This window comes from Camellia sinensis, chromosome 5 (assembly GCF_055761805.1).
Source record: "Camellia sinensis isolate YWXY chromosome 5, ASM5576180v1, whole genome shotgun sequence".
Lineage (NCBI taxonomy): Eukaryota > Viridiplantae > Streptophyta > Magnoliopsida > Ericales > Theaceae > Camellia > Camellia sinensis.
Genome location: NC_138965.1, coordinates 183,912,194 through 183,933,034, shown reverse-complemented (window position 1 = coordinate 183,933,034; position 20,841 = coordinate 183,912,194). Strand labels below are relative to the sequence as shown.

The 20,841-nt window shown below is 34.1% G+C and overlaps 1 protein-coding gene across 2 annotated transcripts; it reads right to left on the bottom strand.

The window, feature by feature from the left end:
- Positions 1-599: 599 nt before the first annotated feature.
- LOC114316553 (phosphoglucomutase, putative / glucose phosphomutase) lies at positions 600-17,153 on the bottom strand. Of its 2 annotated transcripts, none has more exons than XM_028263226.2 (7): positions 16,500-17,153; positions 15,548-15,811; positions 11,005-11,521; positions 2,916-3,115; positions 1,841-1,953; positions 1,380-1,520; positions 600-866 (listed from the first exon to the last, which is right to left on the bottom strand). In XM_028263226.2, the coding sequence occupies exons 1-7, from the start codon at positions 17,031-17,033 to the stop codon at positions 797-799; spliced, it is 1,839 nt and encodes a 612-aa protein (XP_028119027.2). In that variant the 5' UTR covers positions 17,034-17,153; the 3' UTR covers positions 600-796. The 2 variants fall into 2 exon arrangements, with proteins under 2 accessions (XP_028119027.2, XP_082726811.1); XM_082870685.1 differs by having other exon boundaries at positions 16,466-16,642.
- Positions 17,154-20,841: the final 3,688 nt, after the last annotated feature.

Here is a 20,841-nt window from a genome sequence, read left to right as displayed (position 1 = left end):
AAAATACTTAAACCCACTTCAAAGGACTATTTGTATTGTATTTCATTTGCATCTTGCCCAGTTGAATTACAAATTCAATGTTTCAAAAGATTTTTATATTATATTTGATAAATATTTTATCCAGTCAAATTACAAATTTTAATATTCTAACACTTTTTATATTGTTCCTTATACTTTTGTTGGTGCATTTTCAACTAACAAAAGGTATTTACAAATAAATTTAATGTTCTAACAAGCTCTTTAAATTGAGTCGAATATTCACACAAAAATTAAGATGATCGGATATCGATAACTATAAATTTTAATCACATTTGTTTCAAAAAGATAGGCAACAATTATAATTTTAAGAGTAGTCATACATTTTTTATAATACGAATGTGATATATAGGTCCCGATATTCAATCATCTTAATTTTTTGTATATATATTTTACTCAACGAGCAGAAATAAATTTTGTGTGTATTTTGTACTAAAATATTTTAAAATATATTAAAATCTCAAAACAATGATATAATAGTTTTTCAAAACGTAAGCACTTGAAATCGTCTTTGGCAATTTTGGATGAATAGATATCGAAAAAATACATGAATTAAAAAAATATATCCAAAACGAACCACCGAACATTAAGTTATTGCTTATTGAAATCTTAACTATGATATTTTCAGCTTCAGTCATCTTATGAATTCTGTAGTCTATAAAAAGCAAATATATGATGTTATGTACAAAATGATCTATAATATCATATAAAACTTTGTTATATTATGCATCTGTGGCGGACTGTATATTTGTGGCAAGCATCATCTCTTGGCATATGTTTCAATTTGAGTAATGTCAAGGATTCTGTTTACTCCGCTTGCCATGAGAAACCTGAGAAAATTCAACAATTTTAAATTATCGATGAGAACCATAAATCCATGGAGAGGACTACTATATTTCACCAATTGGATTTTACTCCTTTTTTTTCTTTTAAATTTAGTAATTTTCGGTACTTATAACTGCTATTTAGACTCAAAAAATATTGTCTGATCCAAATTCATTTAAGTGTACAGTGTTGATAAATTTACACCACACTTGTTGATCCATGTGAGGACTATCCGGGTTTGTTTCTATGATCCGAATTATTTATTTTATAAGATCCTTTGTATATATCCTTTATCCAAAAAATTAAATCAATCAAATACTTGTAACTTATTCAATTTATCATATGTGTCTTTAAAAAAATTAACAAAAAGTGCTTTTGAAAATAGATCATTCATATTTTTTTGGTAACAAATTCGATAAATTAAAAAAACTATAATCGATCTAATTTTATATATGAATGTTATACACGTAGCAGGCCGTTTCAAAATATTGTGAGATGGAGAATGTGACATATAATACCTGTCTCTAAGAGTTGTTGTCATGCTTTTGCAGCCACCAGGAATCGTAGACTGCATATTTACAGCGACATTTGGGTTGTGAATACTCTGTCGAATGTGAACCCAACCATATTGCCCATGTTCTTCGTCTGAAACTTTAGCCCTATAAGTGCCACAATAGCCAACTTCATTTAGGATTTAGCAATATATATATATTTATAACTCAATACCCGGCCCATTGGACCAACTAATTTTGGAGAACAATCCCACCACCCACTTATAGAGTAAGCTTAGAACCTTAGAGTAAAGGGGATTCCAATTAAAGCCGGGGCAAAAATCCCGTATAGGCTGGCCTTATGAATTGTTTACACCTAAAAAATTTTGAACTTGAAATTTTGAAAGGAACACACTCCTAAATCCTAAGCCTTAACTACCGGGCCAACCCTTGAAGTTGTAATATATGTAGTTATATGACATAGATACCTGTACATGTGAGCATCAATGGCAGTCGGTTCATCATTTGAGTCTACAAGACAGCCTTCAGTGACCCAACAATCTCCACAGGAGTCCAACTCCCACCCTGGTATCCTTCCTTCCTACATTCAAGTGAATAAATAGTTTCTTAGAAGCTTATTACTACTAATTAAACGTTTAATTCATTTTGAATTTTCTGATTTGGCCAAGTGAATCCACTAATTTGATTGAATTTTGCTTTGAATCTGCCAATTCCTGTAATAGAGCATGATTGACCTCTGTACTTTTAGGCAATGTTTGTTTGGGTGGACACGAGCTTGGATTGGACTAATAGTCCAATAAAATTATTAATCCGATGGTTAGTTAAATAATTGAAGTACGAACTAACAATTCATCCGGATATGGTATTCCATATATGATGGACTATTCAATCCTACAGAGGGGGTGAGATATAAATTGGAAGATTAAGCCAAAGTTTAGACTATTAGTCCATCTTTATAATCCTAACTCAAACCAAATATAAGATAAGATACACAATCCAAAAGAATTCGTAGTCCTAGGACTATTAGTTATGGGAATACTAATCCAACCTAATTCAGTCTGCCCAAACAAACATGGCCTAAGAGGAATTAAGTTGTTCATAAGATTTATTGTTTGCTCTAATATCATATTATTGACCACTGACTCATTTAAAAACTCAAACTATTAGAGAGAAGAACAACTTTATTATTTATATTATATTTTCAAGAGTCTCCCAAGCAACAGTCACTAGTAACTAGAAATTCTCAGCAATAGAATCTGATTTGAAGCACTAGAATTGATAATTGTGTGAATTTTTTGTTTTTTTGTTTTTTAAGAGCTTGATTTACAGGTGTTCAGTGGTGGTAGCTACAGAAAATAGAAAAGATGGAGGTGAGAGTGAAAGGAGAGGTGACCACAGTATATTTGTGAAGAATAAAATTCTGGCAGGGCTCACAAATTAACTGACATGGTCTATTTTTATTGATTGTTTTTATATCTTACATTTACAGGACAGCCATATAAAACTTGTTCTTAAAACTTGTATTTTGTTATTGATGCATACCTCAACGTAGTTTCTAAATACTTCAATAGCCTCAATAGCTTTTGCCTTTGCATGTCTAGGCTCAGAGAGGACATTCATCCTTAGCTCTATAGATTCCAGTGGTTCTTCAAGATCTTTGATCAAACTACCCACGCCTTCAATTGATCCTTCAAGCTTCATGCGTACCATTTCAATGATGATTTTTACCACCATGTAAGCACCTAAAACATATTTTAATTATGCACATTAGGATAATATAAGCAACATGAAAGTAATAATAATAATAATCTACTTGGTTAGAAATGCTAAAATAATCGGTACTTGTACGGCGGACCAACAACTAAAACATTGGGGCCAAAAGAAAAATATGAGATTGTTAGAATAGGACTCTGTAATAATCTCTCTAACAATAATCCTTACAATGCTAGTTTAGGGGGTGTTTAAGGATTGTTTAAAGATGATTTCTAATTAATTGGGTAGTTAAACCGTTGTAAGGAATTTTATAATTTATTGTAAAGATTTTTTTTTTTTTGATTAGCAAAGAAGAGGGAAACTTTATTGATGAATAAAGATATAATTACATCAATAAAGAATAAGGGGAAGGAGAGTGCAAAAAGTATCATAGCGAAAACAAATCAGTCCTAACTAGGTTGGCACCGATAAGACTGCCCAATCATATGCTAGCACACCGCCCAAAGTTGGTGAGTAACCAACCACAAACACCAAACCCAACCCCAACCAAAAAAGCTAAACAGCCAAACCAAAGCCAACAGATACAGAGTCAAAAGCATTAGTAATAGTTGGTAAACTCAATAGCCACAAACAGCATCAAAAAAAAAAAAAAACACAAGCAACAACCGCAGAAGTAGTAGTCTCAACTGGATTTTCTGCCCTCATAGCCTACACTAGCAATCAAAAAAAAAAAAAACTCTTCCCATGTACTCCTTTTGATCTTAGAGACAACTTCTCACCTACTGCATATTGAAAGCAACATCCGTGATAGAAAATGAGTAGCTTGGATCAAAAGATTTCCACCAGATATCTACCCGAACTTTAATAAGATCACATAATTCCACCAGATTAGGTTGTATACTAGAAAATAAGCAATCATTCCTACATTTCCAAATTGGCTATATCACAGCTGCTAGAATAACTCTCCAAACTTGACTTTCCTTTTTCCTAAATTTCTAACTCATCCACCATTGTAGCAACCCTTCCAATGACCCTGGAACTACCCATGGCAACCCCCATCACTGCAGTATATTTGACCAAATTTTCCATACAACATGACAGAAAAGAAGGATGTGATTCAAAGACTCCACTGCCTCCTTACAAAAAACACAAGATAAGGCAACATTGCCCCTCAAGACTCCAATTCTACTTAGAAACTCAGTTGTCTTTAATCTACCTTTCCATGCTAACCAGATAATAAACTTGGGTTTAGGTGGAGCAAAAGTATTCCAAATTAGTCCTGTGGAGATTGATGCTATACCATTTGCCAATTCACACTATTTATAAGCAATATTCACCTTGAACTCCCTAGTTGGATCTGCCTTCCATCTCATAGAATCACCTTGTTCCAGATGCAGACATGGACCAGCACCCAACAGAGCAATAAGCCTTGAAATTTCATCCTCTTCCCAAGCATGAAGAGATCGTCGAAAACTAAAGCACTGTTCATTAGACAAGGCTTTCCTTGATAGCATCATACTCAATGAGATCTCTTTCTCTTCTCTCAACTGGTACAATCTAGGGAACTTAGAGCCAAGGCTAGCTTCTCCCTTCCATACATCAACCCAAAATATTATTCTCCTACCATTGCCAATTGTAATTTCTACATTCTCCCTATGAAAATTAGATAGATCCGGGTTGCTATGTGCTAATCCCACTATATATATCCTTCTAGCTTTTAGATACACTACCTGAATCTGGGATCAGTGGCGGCCACTGTCCTCTAACAGATCCATATATACTACACACAATTGCTTTCCACAATGCACTCTCCCCTAAAGCAAACCTTCACCACCATTTTAATAACATACACTAATTTGCCAATCTTAAATCTCTGATTCCCAAACCCCCTTGTTTCTTATTCATTAATACTTCTTTTCATTGTACCAAATGAACTTTTCTCTAGGTTTCTATATCCCCCCACAAGAATACTACTTGCAATCTATCAATCTCCTTAGCAACACACTCTGGTATCTTAAATAATAACATGTAATAGATGAGCAATGAAGACAACACTGATTTTATCAAAACCATTCTACCTGCAAATGACAATAGTCTTCTTTTCCATCCTGCCAATTTCTTCTTGACCTTGTCAATAATTGGTTTCCAAGTTTGTCTTCGACTAGGATTGGCACCAAGAGGCAGCCCTAAATACTTCAAAGGAGTTGTTGACCTAAACAATTTGGTTTACCTGCATACTCCTGCACCAACTCGTCAACCACACCCACTCCACAAACTACACTTTTATGGAAATTTATTCTTAACCCAGATACGATTTCAAAGCATCGTAATACTTTTTTAATTGCCTCAACTTTTGACTAGGCAGCTTCACAAAGAAATAAAGTATCATCCGCAAACTGAAGATAGGAAACATTAATCCTTCTAGAACCCACTTCCACCCCCTTAATAATTCCCAACTCATTTGCTCTCTTCACTAAAATGTTAAGCCCTTCAGCTACAACATTAAAAAGAAAAAGTGAGAGTGGGTCTCCTTGCCGTAACCCTCTTTGTGGACAAAATTCATCAGATAGAGAACCATTCACAAGCACAGAAACTCTTGCTGAAGAAATACATTCTTTCATCCACTCCTTTCATCTAGAGCCAACCCAAAATTCTCTAACATTTGTAGCAAAAAGTTCCAATTTACCGAATCATATGCCTTTCAAAATCCAACTTTAGAATTAATCCCTTTCTCTTAGACTTTTTCCACCAATCTACAACCTCATTAGCAATGAGAACTGCATCCATGATGTTTCTCCCACCCAAAAAAGCAGACTGTACACTGTCAGTGACAGAAGCCAACACTTGCTTGAACCTATGTGCCAATACCTTGGATAAAATTTTATAACAGAATTTATCAGGCTAATTGGCCTGTAATCACCAAGAGATGATGGGCAGTCCTTTTTAGGGATCAAAGTAATAAAAGAGCAATTAACTCCAAACCGCAATCTACTGTTTTTATGAAATTCACTCATGAACATCATTATATCCTTCTTTATAATTTTCCATCCCTTTTGAAAACATATCATGTTAAACCCATATGGTCCAGGGGCTTTGTTGTCATCACACTCTTTTATTGCTCTCCACATTTTTTACTCAGAAAAATCTTTTTCCAATAGCTCATTTGCTTAATTATAGTCCACCTTCTTGAAGACCCCACCAATTCCAAGTCTGACTCTCCACTTCTCTTCAAAATGCACCTTGAAATGGCTATAAGCTGCTAGTTTAATCTCCCTTGGCTCTTCTAATATATTTTCCCCAACCTTTATTGAATTAATCATATTCCTACTTTGTTTTAATGTTGCCATGACATGAAAGAACCTTGTATTCTTATCTCCTTTTAATGCCTAGTCCACCCTTGATTTTTGTAACCATATCCACTCCTTTCACTTCCTGAGTTTCCAAACCAGACCTAGCACCTCTTTTTTCCTACCAACCTCTTCCTAGTTAAAGGGTCTAGATTCAGCCTGTAGGTCAATTGAATGCAATTCTGATTCAGCATCTTTAATTTGCGACTCCACATTCCCAAACACCTCAGAGTTCCAATTTTTCAAGTGTAATTTCAATGATCTCGGTTTGGCAATGATGATGCACCTAGCCCACCCAACCAATTGTGTGTTTTCCTACACCTTTTGAATTTCCTACAGGAACATGGGATGATGCACCCAAGCATTAATAAACCTAAAGGGTTTGGGCCCCCAATCTCTATCATCCTCCATTAACACTATGGGGGCAATGTTCAGATAGTAATCTAGGTAAACCCCACACCTTAAGTTTGAACCACTCCAACCATTCCGGGTTTACTAAAAATCTGTCGATTCTACTCCAATGCTGTGAATTACCACATGTATACTGCCTCCATAACATTGGCATATTCATTAGCTCTAAGCTGTTAATGAAACTGTTGAAATCTTGCATTCCCCTCCTCCTCCTTAAGCAACCTTTTCTCTCTACTATTGATGAGACTTCATTAAAATCACCACCTAAACACCATGGTTTAGGAAATGATTCTTTCAGCCTGGACAACACTTCCCAAAAATGTCTTAACCTCCTCATTAGGCGCATAAATATTACAAATTACACACTCCAGACTAGAGTAGATCATACCTGCCATTATCACAAACCTCCTAAAGCTACAACAATCTTTTAAAGCAAACACATTAGGTCTCCAAATGCATAATAGACCACCCGCACTGGCTTTCGTATCCACAGGCATGAACTCCATTGAGTCAAATGGCCACAACGACCTCACAACACTTTCATCAACATCTGATTTTTTTGTTTCTTGTAACAACACCATATCCACCATTTTTTCTCTTAAAATCATCTTAATCCTTCTTCTTTTCTCCACTCTTCCAATCCCTCTCACATTCCATGATAAGATCTTCATTAGGAAACTAACAATACTCTTATGCACCCTTTTGATGCTCCACTATGCACCATCGACTTCATGTACACCTGCAACTCTTATCTCATCATCCTCCTCCATCTGAACAATCTTGTTTACTAATTCAGCCTCATATCCCCCAAAATTCAACCCCAAAGCTTTGCCTACCTGAATTGTATCATGTGCTTCCTTTAACATCTTTATCTGGCTAACTGAGTTATTGGTTAATGAGATTGAGGTTGATATTGTTGCTACAGCTCCATGAAGTAAAGCTCCACGTTGAAAACTACCTCGAAACAACATCCATTTCAACCTTGATTTCCATCTGAAGCTTGATTCCTTCTCCCTTCTGATCCCTCTGATGTCCCTATTCCCTTCTAGTAGAATCACTTTACCTCTTCTTCTTTAGAGTGACAATTCATTCTCCTGATTAGAATGGACTTCCGTCAATGATACATTCACCAAATCAGTGGGTTGTTCGGCATTATGACTATAGGAGTTAGCTCACCTTGCTGCCTATTGGTGTGCTTACTAGTCCTCGCCCCATCAATTGTGCCCTTGCTAAGCTCCTCAAGCCTAAATCCTGACATATCAGGCTCAATACAGACATCACGAGGCTTGTCATTATTTAGTACTACTTCCAATATAATATTGGGCCTACATAAATCAGTCACCCCAATACTTCTCAAAAAGCCTATCAGATCCCCTTTTGTCTCTGACTCTTCGTCTCCCCCACTCATCTGCACATTGGTCGGCACAATTAGGCATGCCGCCCTTGGAACTTGTATACTGAATTAGTGTCGTCCCCCCTACAGCTTGAGCTACCATGTTTGTATCTAATTCATTCACCATTGATAATGATGAATAATTGCAAGCATGCCCCTCATTTACCTACCTATCTTCCATTTTGCCCGCTGTCCTCCCTACTATGTCACCTTGACCGTCCAGCTCAGCCTTTTCACTTGCCACATCCTCCTCTTCCACCTCAACCTCTTTGCAAGCCACCTCAACCTTTTTGCAAGCCACGTCCTCATCTTCTTCCTTCTTCCCTTGGTACTACACAGAACTTTGATCAAAACCAGTATTGTGCCCTACCGAGTCCCATTCACGTAGTTTTCCTTTACATATGCAACGGCACTCATGCAACCCATCGCCAAAGATATTTTCCTCTACTACATGAATGGGATGAGTACTGTCCCTCTATTCTAACAGCATCATTTTATCAATTCTTTCCAACTGGTTTGTGCAGATTCTGATTCTACCACATGCCAGGGAATCCATGCTTGTGATAATATTATCCAGCTCTATTGGCTCCCCCCCCCCCAGTTCTCCTATGCATTGGAAATTTTTTGTATTCCATAAATTAGGTGGAATACCAAAACATCGAAGTCAGACTGATCTCTCATTCTCCATTTTCATTCCACATATCTATCTAGTAAAGCTCTCACGCCAGTCATAAATCCATGCTTCCATCTCCTGCATTATAACTTCCATATCAGCTTCAGAAAAAAAGGATAGAAACGCTATCCTCCTTCCACCTTCTCTAACTTTTAAATCCTTCAACCCCCTACTGATGAATTCCAACTTTAGATCCAATAGGTTGCAATGATCTCGCGATTTTAATACTACGCTTGAATACAGCCAGCCATTTCCATACTCCTCTGCTATTATTCTGTAGTCATTACCTTCGCCGCCTTTGATACCTTTCACCACCTCAGCGTGGGAGCCCTTCCTTCCGTTTCTAGTTGTGTTCAATCTCCCTAGTACTTCCGATCTCTACTTAAATGATTCATTTTTCACTTTGAACTGATCTTTCCCAATTTGTTCATTCCCATACTCTGCCCTTTTTACTTTTAAGACCTTGTCTTCACACCATATCCCATTGGTTTTCTAAACTGCCACTCCAACCGCAATGGGATAGTCATATCGTACAAAACCAAATATGGACTGTTGTACTCTCCTCTCTTATTTGTAATAAAGACATCCTTAACAACTCCAAACTTTGAAAATAGTACGTATAAACCTTTTGAGTTCATACCATAGGGTAAATCATCCACAAACACCATATGAATGGCTGCCGATGTTCCATACCTTTGTTACCGTCTTCTGAACACTAGCTTCCAACTGCCTCCAGCTTCCATCACACACCCTTCCGTTCCGTTACTACAAAGAGATTACTGTAGATAAATTATTGCAAAGAATCCAACTCCAAGATTATTGGACAGTGAGTTGGGTAGAATTTAAACGGTTTCAATAGTTATTAAATTACTATTTAATGAAGTCAATTAAACATATAAAAAATTATGCAAAAGCTATAATTGTTTCAATTTAGACCGAATACCTCCTTCTTGAAGCTCATAAAATTATTTGAATGTTACTCAATGTGTCTTAGGCACTATCTAAAAAAGAGAAGAAATTTTTTTTGTCTTATTACCAAAAAGTTTCACACATAACCCATAAAATTTCACATATAATCCAATTAAAAATGGTATAGGAACCACATAAGACATAGATTTATTTCTAGCAAAGTTTACTACTTGCAGCATTTTTCTTTTTGTTTTTTGATTTCATGTCGATCAAGGAAATTATTTTCACCTTTTATTAGAAAGCTTTTTTAGCATGTAATTTATCAATGACTTTTAACATGAGATTTGATTGAATTTTTGGAGATCCATTACATGTTGGCATTAAAACTATATGAGCAACCTCGTTGAAATTGGAATTTTAAAAATTTTGCGGAGATTGAGTTGAATTTTTTTTTTTTTTTTTTTGGGTATAAAAAAGTGAAAAAAAAAAAAAAAAAATTTAGGTGAGGAAAGGCTATCCTCGTCTAGGGACAGGGCAAGTCGCAGGTCTTAGGGAGAATTTATATTGGATTTACAGACTGTCCATCAATGACGACTGTTAACCGCAAGAATCAAACCGAAGCCTTGAAGACAAAAAGTCTAATCCTTATCAACTCAATCAACTACGGTTGAGTTGAATTTTGAGAAGTCATTACACAAGATTTAATCATTATTAAATGGAATCCCTTACCTAAAGTGGTATGTTTTAATTCTTCTCAATCACTACGGTTTCGTTTTAATGATTTAAAATATTCATTATAAAATGCTCTATATATATGTTATTCATAAAAAAATTAAATCGATCAGATAACAGTAACTTTTTCATTTTATTGCGTCTGTTTTTTTTATTTAAAAAAAAAAATAGACAACAAATATGTTTTTGAAAATATATCATCTATATTTTTTGCAATAAATATGATGAACTTAAAAATTACGATTATCAGATTGGTTTAATTTTATATAGATCATACATATGGAAAACTTTATAAAATGATGGTTTGGATTATCCAAGAATAAACTCCTAACGGGCTTTACGATCGCCAATATGGCAGATTAATTTAAATTTGAACCCATTTTGTTACTTGTATTTCATTACTATTTTGTCTAAAGGAAAATATGAAATGGAAAAGAAGCATAGGGCACTGACCATCGTCAAGAAAATGATTCTCCTTCAAAGCGCCATGGCCAGAAGTTTCCATCATGAGATGAGCTTCAACACCATCCAGATTAAGCTGAACACCCTTATCAATCACATTCCTATACCCGACCCTATACAAGCAATGCCGACCACCTCTCTCCGTAATGAACCTCGTCAACGCCATGCTCGTCCGAGCATCGGTCACAATCGTTGTTCCCGGGTGTTCTCTCAGCACAATAGCAGCCATCAAAGCAATGAGCTTGTCGCCATTGATGGGGTTTCCTTCTTTGTCAACAACACCGCTGCGGTCCACGTCGGTGTCGAAGACGATTCCGAGGTCGGCGGAGTTGGAGAGGACTGCAGAGGTTGTGAGGGACATGGCGGTTTTGTCTTCGGGGTTGGGGATGTGGTTGGGGAACATGCCGTCTGGTTTGAGGTTTAGTGAGCCGAAAGTGTCTGCTCCGAGTTTGTCAAGTACGTCCCATGTGAAGAAGCCTCCTGATCCGTTTCCGGCGTTTACTATTATCTGTATGGAGTTCATGTGAGATTTCATCACGATTTTGTTGGTTTTCTTAGCTGAAAGAAATCAATTTTGAATATATTTTATGCAGAGGGCCGTTTTATATGGAAAATTACACTAGTGTTTTCAAAAAATATTTATACATTTATCGAGAAATTTATGATTTAATGTTTTAATAATTATAAAATTTATCATTAATATGTAATTATTTTTCAAAACTTACACTGAAGAGATATTTTTTCCATTTTATGTTACGTAGTTTTTAAGTGAAACAAAAATTTTAAGGATTTATTAGTTTATATGACTTTACTTATTTTATAAATATATTAAGTTGAAAATATACACACATGTCATTTATTAGGGAGATTTGTTTTTAAATCTCTGATATTAACATTTTATAATATAAAAGACATACAATATTTTTATAATAGTTAAAGTTCTTCAACATTTTCACTGAAAAAATTTAACTCAGAGAAATTTTGTTCCGACTCAGAGAAATTTCAATTTCACAGAGAAATTTGTTTGAGAGAGAGATGCTTCACTAATTTTCTCTATTTATTATATGAATCCATATGTATATATATATATATATATATAAATCAATCCTATTCATATCGTGCCAAATCATTTTTTCTAAAGGGACCTTTAAACTTTTTTTTTGGGGTGGTATATTGCAAGAACGACTTTATATTGTAAGAGATTGGCATAGAGGATGAGCACTATGGTTTGATTTTTAGAAATTTATTTCAGAATTTTTTTAAATTAAAAATCAATTTAGTGAAAGAAAAAAAAAATCAAAAATACTTATTATTTTTATATAATTTTGTCTTTTGGGTGGTCATAAATAATTTTTAAAAATTTAAAATAAATTTTTTGATATTTATTTTTATTAAACTAGTTTTTAATTTTACAAAAAAAAAAATCAAAATACAAACAAAACAAGGCCGAGATGTTTCAATACCGTATTATTATGAATGCAACTTTATTTTAGGAAGAATTACATATCAGTGAAATGTAGGAAAAATATTTACAAAAATGTGAAAAAAATTGTAATTATAATTATTAATATTTATAGTATTTTTTATGCACCCCACTGATATGTAATTCTCCCTTTATTTTCCCTTTATTTTATCTGTTCTCATTCAATCAATTTAAAAATAAAAAATAATAGAAAAAAGAAATTCTATGGTGAGGGGAAGGGGATTAAACCTTGCATGATGTGCTCAACCATTCAAAAAGAAAATTACTTAGTATTATTGGAGTAAGATCGTGGGCTACTTAATTTTATTTTTATTGATTTAAACAGTGAAACTTAGCATTTTTATATTACTTTCTTAAAGAAAAAGAACAATAATAATAATAATAATAATAATAATAAAAGGTGACAAGTTTCCCGGGTTAAATAGTGTGGGGGCATTTGGATTGGATGGAGTTTGTTCTTGGGCTTGGTTGGAGAACCGAAACCAACCAGGGCCTAGACATTCTGGCTGTTTTGTGAAAAGGCTGGGTTAATTTGAGTGTGCAAGAAAGTCATGTAAATGAAACCAGGCTAAAATCCAAGCGTCGTCATGACTCATATAGCCCATGAATTGAATTGTAAGCTTTTGCAATATGAACAAAAGACCCATTCATTGTTGTACTTTCCAAAATACAAAATTTGGATAAAATTCAAGGCAAATGGGCGAGGGCAGACCCAGGGCTGGGCATTAGTGGCTGCAGCTCAGTCCAAAATTTAAAAAATTTGTAGAATTTTTTTTCTCAGCCCAGCCCAACCCAGCCTTCAAACCTCTCCCAGCCCAACCCTAAATGAGGGCTAATAGTTTTTTTTTATTTGTTTTTCAGATAGGCAGCCCAATAGCAACCTAATACTTATCCAAAAAAATAAATAGGCAGTCCAATAGGTTTGTATTTATTTAAGAATAGATCTTTCAAAACAATCCTCACATCTTCCAATAGATAGGCAACGACCCTCTCTCTGTCGTCTGCAGCAGCTCGCAACAGCACCATTTTCCTAACATTTTTTGTAAGCGTAATTAACCAATTATTTTATTTCTTTGGTTGAGAATGGATTTGATTAACAATAGTTTTGAAATTTTGTCTTTATGCAACAAATATTATATTGCTTTTAGTTTTTTTTTTTTGTTTTTTTTTATGATACTGCCTTGTTCAATGTTCTATATTACTCTTAGTTTTTGAAATTTGGAGGAGTTTTTTTGGACATATATAAAAAAAATAAAAGCCTAAATAAAAATTATTGAGGATATATATAAAAATCTTAATATTTAAAATTATTGCGAATATACTCTGGTTTAATATTAAATATAGCTATTTTTTATTTTTATTTTTTTAGGTTATAAATGAAAAAGACAAAACCTTTTTCTCATTCTATCAATCAAAACAGAAGTCTAATATTACAACATCCAATATTATTGAAATCTCATTTTCTAATGTGCAACTGCCTTCCATGCCTTAATCAAATAAACCAAGCGAATTTGATTCAACTGTTATTGAACGGAATCCTGGTTTACGCTTACAAATTTGTAAATATCCGATTAATCAATAGGATGAAGTTAGACGAATTTATGGGAATTTGGGGCCTTATCAACCTAAACTTGAGTATCCTAGGTCCTTCATTTAGAAAGCAAAATCGTCGACTCCAACATATTTGGTTTAAACAATTTTCTTAGCTAGAGTATTCTCCGTCAAAGGATAAAGCATATTGTTTTTCATGCTTTTTTTTTGATCAACCAAATAAGTCGATCAGTCATTTTGCGCTTGTTGATGAGAGGTATAACAATTGGAATAGAGTAAATCATGAATCTAAATGTGTTTTTTTGCTTCATGTCAGACTTGCATCTCCATCGCATAGTCATTGTGTTATTAGTCATGACAATTTAAAGAAATCTTCCCAACACATTGAAAAAGTGTTGAATGCGCAATCAAAAAGAAGAGATTTTGACGAATCGAATACGGGTAAAGGCAACAATTGAAACCATTCAAGTACTTGTTCGTCAAGGACTTGGTTTTAGAGTTCATAATGAAAGCTCAACTTCATTGAATGAAGGTAATCTAATTGAATTATTAAAGTTCACGGCAAGAGGGAATAATGCACTTGAGAGCATTATATTAAAGAATGCTCCCCACAAAATGCCAAATACACTTCTCCGAAGATCCAAAAGGAGATTTTGCATATACTTGCTACCAAAGTTAAGAATATGATTTTCGATGAAGTTACAAGAGATTGTTTTTGTATTCTTATTGATGAATCCCAAGGCGAGTCTAAAAAAGAACAAATGGCACTTATTTTGAGATACGTCAAGAATGATGGTTTGCTAGGGGAACAGTTCTTTGATATTGTGAGTGTAAAAAATACATCTGCATTGACTCTAAAAAAAAGAGATATCAAATATCCTTTCTCGATTTAATCTCCCTATTCAAAACATGTGTGGTCAAGGGTATGATGGTGCTAGCAATATGCGTGGCGAATGGAATGGACTTCAAGCTTTATTTCTTAAAAATTGCCCATATGCATATTATGTACATTGCTTTGCACATCGTCTGCAATTAGCTTTAATTGCGGCAGCAAAAGATAAGCCTAATGTTTGGCAATTTTTTTCTCACTTGAGTTATATTGTCAATCTTGTTGCATCTAGATTCTATAATCGATGAATTTGAATATTTAAAGACTTGTCAAGCACAACTTAGATTGTTTCTAATCAATAAATTTAGATATTAATCTAGATTATATTATTAAATTCTCTTTTTTCTTATGTGGTTATACTTAAAATATATTGTATAATTATACCTTAATATTAGCCCACCCTATCGACAAATCCTGGGTCCGCCCTTCAATAGGGATGCAATTTATGTGCGCCATACACATGCAAAGATTCACAATTTATCAATAATGTTCCGGTGACCAAATTTGAATACAATATCGTCAATTTATTGACACAAGAGTAAAGAATTTAATACTCAAATTTGATCGCCATAACATTACTGAAAACAGAAATGGAGGTGAGAGTGGAAAACCTGAAATCCTTGTAGAGGAGTGTCATAGTGGAGGGGATGGTTGATTCTGTCTTTGATAATGTCACGGAGGTGTTTAGAATAAGCGCTCATGAAATCAACTCTTGTTGGAGTGATAGGAAGAGTGGTTGATACTTTAGCAAGCCTATTAGCATACTTACGAGCTGCTCTGTCACATATATCCTCAACCTCCAGCGATGTGAGGCCCCCTTTCCTCGTGAAAAATTTGAGGCCGTTGCGGGTGTAGGGTAGGTGAGAGGCTGTCATCTGCAACCACAACCAGATCGTTCATTCTCAATCTTATTTTTCATTTTAAATGTCTAACAAAATGAATGGTTCGAACATCGAAATAAGACCAGTGATAAGCACTACCAACATGAACAACACCCTTCAATCCATGATCTAAACTGAAGAGAAACCAAGTCCTTCTGATTATAACCCAAAACTGAACGGAGATGGTATAGACGCACCAAAGGGATGTCTATTTTTAGTTTTATTTTTTATTTTTTATCACTCGTTAAAAATTACATTAATCTAATTTAAGGAGAAAGGGAAATATGATCATTCCAATGCCCCACATGGGCTCGAACCCGCAACCTCTCTACTATAAAGGTTCGAAAAAATATCACTGTGGCACGAGAAAATTCTTTTGACTTGGAACAATTGTCCCAAATTTTACCCATAGTGTATATATGTGGTAAAAAATTGAATTGGCGTAGTGTAAGGTCTAAGTATGCAATGAATTCAAGTCATACATCGATATTTTTGAATAAAATTCAAGAAAACATTTCTGAATTTATAATGTTTTGTGTACAAAAAAAATGTATGATGAATGATGTCCTTCGAGTGTGCACAACAAATATGTACTAGGGACATATAGTAGCATGGCCCAAATCAAACATATAGAAAAACAATGCTAACCGTCAAAAGTTTGGGGCAGGCTCTATTACACTACCATTATCGAAGCATTATATTCAAACGGAGCCAACAAAGTACTCATGAAACAAGCTGGTGTGGTTGCTAATCCCATGTCAAACGCCACACATCCCGCTCGAGCCAGCCCTGCAAACACAGCCACACTTAACAATGCACCGGAGATACGGGGATCCCTCCCCAAGGACACCTTAACATCATCTTCCCCTTCCCTCTCCAACCCATTCATCAACCACTCTCCAAAACTCTCCGCAATCGCTTCCACCACTGGTGGTGTCAAGTCCACCGTCCTTCCTTTTTCGCCTTCCACTGCCACGCCCCGAACGTCTGACCCGTTTTGAAGCCTCCTAATCTTGTCCATTTCTTCATCTAATACAACTTCATTGTACTTTGTTGTGCTACTACTAATAGAGGATTTTATGCTTGTTTTTATGAGTATGTTTGAGGGTAGTGAAATTGAAAAGGTGAGGTTTGTGTGGAATGGTTTTGGTGGTGGCAATGATGGGAAAGTTGTTTTCCGGGCGGCGGTTTGGGGAGATAGTGAAGATGTTGCCATTGGTTTTCTGGTAGAGTTGGTGCCTTTGGGGGGTTTGAAAGATTATAAAGGTAGGTTTGTTTTGGACCAAAGAAAGAAACTTGGGAGGATAAGAGATTTTTACTCAATTGAACCATAACCCTACAATTCCAATAACTATATATATCTTGGCCAAAAATATCTGTAAACATACTTCCAAAATTTTTTTTTTTCCTTTCTTTGAGGCATTCTTCGTGTTGGTGGCATGTTTAGAATGTGCAGTTTACATATAATTCTTCATATGACAGAGAATAATGGTATATTCCAGTGTTTTACACATAAAACCAAAAATGGGATTCTGGAAACTTCATAGGGAAACTTGCATTGACCTCTTCTTCTGAGTACTAAAAACTTACAATTAACTCAAAAATTACACCGAACTCTCTTCAAAAAATTACAAAAGATTTCACAAAAGTCATATTGTAAAATATATTACACTTGCAGAGACCTAACGTTCTAAGGTTGGTAAGCGGCTAATTATTTTGGGGACTAAAAACTCAACTTTTGTAATTGGCTTTCAATTTTGCAGCTGTTACGTATCAATTCAAAATTTCCCCATGTTCAATACAGTGAAATTTCACTGTGTATAAATTCATGATGATGAAATTTCACTATTACTTTGTTTTAAATAAAATTTTGTTACCCTATAGATCAGTGAAATTTCACTTTGAACCGCTAAACATTTGCAATTAACCGTTAATTTGGTAATTGTTAGACATCAATGCAAAATTTCACTATGTTCAAACAATACTGTTCTAAAGTGAAATGAAATTTCAACATCCAAAGTGAAATTTCACTAATTATGATTTCTTTTTAGACAATGAAATTTCTTTTTCGACAACAGCAAACATAATAAAATTTTGTCATTTTATTTTAGAATTTCATATTTATCATGAATCTTATATTATAGATTTTGATGGTACAATTCTAAAATTACAAAAAGTTATTAAATTTTCAAATGAGTTCAAAAAGTAATAAGGGTTACCTAAAGCAATGATATGGCGATATTTTTGTCGAAATGTTTTTCTGTGTTTTGGAGGACCTAAACTAGTATAGTTATTTTTGTCCTTATTCTTCCAAAGAAATATTTTAAGGGGGAAAAAACTATTTTAAAACCAATTCGCTAAATAAACTCTTCTTTTTTCTTTTTTTTCAAAAAATAAAAACACAACCAAGTATACTTTTATTTGAATTTTTTTTTTTTTTTTTGGCGCTCTCCTTTTATTATAAAAGGAAAATTACAAACACCCCTCTCGAGGTTTGGTAAAAATACAGATTCCTCCTTGAGGTTTGAAAAATTACATCCCACCTCCTAAGGTTTATATTTCCATAACAAATTGTCCCCTGAGATTTTTTTTTTCATACAGATTTCTCCCTAATTTGTTATGCAAATTTGACCTTCATGGGGCAATTTGTAATTTCTTAAACCTCAGGGGAAAATCTGTATTTTCACCAAACTTCGAGGGGGTGTTTGTAATTTGTCCTATTATGAAAGCCCTCCACCTTTTTTATTTTTATAAAGAAAAATTACAACAAATCCTTTACACTTTTGTCAATTATATCAATTGCTCTCCCTGATATCTTTACGCTGTGTTTGGTTAGAAGATTTATGGAGGAATTTAGAAAGGGAAAGGAAAAATGTGTGTGAAACTAAGTGAAATGTAAGTATATTTTATTCACATTTCACCTATATTTTCCATTTTCATTTCCAAATCTCTCCTCAAATCCTCCAACCAAACACACCATTAAAGTTTTTTTTTTCCTGTTTAAATAGGGAAAATTTAAACAATTGTATTAAAAAATGCAAAAAATAAGGAAAAAAAACATCATTCAATAATCACAACCACTACAATATCGTCCTCCCTGTTGGAAAATTTATAAAGAGATAGTTGTGAATTGAAATAGACTCCATTTTGAATGAAAGAGTGTAACCTTTAATGGTGTCTTTTTGTTTTAAAGGAATGGTCAAACCTCCATTTGAATGAAAGGGTGCAAACCTTTCATAGTGTCTCTTTATTTTAAAGGAATAGGTATGTCCCTTCTTCATACCTTTTCTATTCAAATTGAATAGGTGCCAACAAAGCCTATATAAAGGCAGCCCCATTCCAATTTTGATTAATCCGAAAAATTCAGTCTGAAATTCTTGTCTCTTTGCTGTCCATTTTCTTTTAGTGCATTATTCTTCATATAAAATATTATGAATAAATTTCAGAGAGTTATAGAATACAAGGTTCTAGTTCGCCGGACAAATTTGTTTGAAGTGCTTCTACAAATTTGTGAAGATCATTGTATCCTGGGAGATAGACGCCACTCAGCCGTAAGCACCGTAGTGGGGCGAATCTGTCTTAAGGACAGAGTGTCACACACTCGACTTGGTCTTAATTTTAATTCGATACGATAAATAAATCCGGTATGTTATTTATTTATTTTGTTTGAATTATTTTAAGTTATTTTATTTACACAGAAGATTGTTCCAACAATCTTAAGACAGATTCGAATTATTCTGCTTATAGAAATTTTCGTTTGTTTCCTTTTTTTTTTCATTCTTTGTAAATAATTTTGGAAAAAAATTATTTTCTGTAGATTTACAAAATAATGTTCTGGTTGGAAAAACAAATTGTGATTATATGCTATTTGACAGATAGTAGTAATATACTGTCTCTTTTCTTTGACAACAACTAGTAGTACGATACTGGTGTCATTAACAATTCAGAATATATTTTTGTGAAATTTTTCAGAAATTAATTTTGGGTTTTAGAAATTATTTTCTGAGTTTTCATTACTTAAAATTCTGTTTTAGTATTTTAATTATTGAAGTGCTATAGAAATTAATTTTCTGTGTGGAATTAATTTGGTTGAATAAAATTTTATTTTATTTCCAAATTAATTGAAAAATAAAAGTTATTTTCTTATTTCTTTTATTTTACAGAATTTAATTTCTTGTGTGGAATTAATTTGGTTAAATAAAATTTTATTTTATTTCAAAATTAATTGAAAAATAAAAGTTATAGTTTTTATTTCTTTTATTTTACAGAATTTATTTTTCTGTGTGGAATTAATTTGTTTAAATAAAATTTTATTTTATTTTCAAATTAATTGGAAAATAAAAGTTACATTCTTGTTTCTTTTATTTTTACAGAATTTAATTCTGTGAATTTGGTTTAATTTTCTGTGTAGTGAAAATTCTAATTATAAATTTGTTTTATAAATTAGAATTGATGGCTACTGAAACAAATGCCCAAACAAGTACTACTGTGGTGGCTGCAATTGCACCAACCCCCTCTCCTGTGATGACAGTACCAATAAATCATGGAGAGAAGCCAGAGAAGTTCTCAGGAACTGACTTTAAAAGATGGCAACAGAAAATGTTGTTCTATCTTACAACTCTGAACCTGGCTCGTTTTCTCCGTGAAGATGCTCCTATCCTGAAAGAGGATGAAACCGACTGGCAAGTGGTTGCTGCGGTTGATGCTTGGAAACATGCCGATTTCCTTTGCCGGAACTACGTCTTGAACGGACTTGACAACACATTATACAACGTCTACAGTCCAATCAAGACAGCAAACGAACTTTGGGAATCGTTGGAGAAAAAGTACAAAACGGAAGATGCAGGCTCGAAGAAATTTGTGGTTGGCAGATTCTTGGATTTTGTAATGGTTGATTCAAAAACTGTGATCAGCCAAGCTCAAGATTTCCAACTCATTTTGCATGACATTCACGCAGAAGACATGTCTCTCAGTGAATCCTTCCAAGTTGCAGCCTTAATTGAAAAATTACCAAAAGGCTGGAA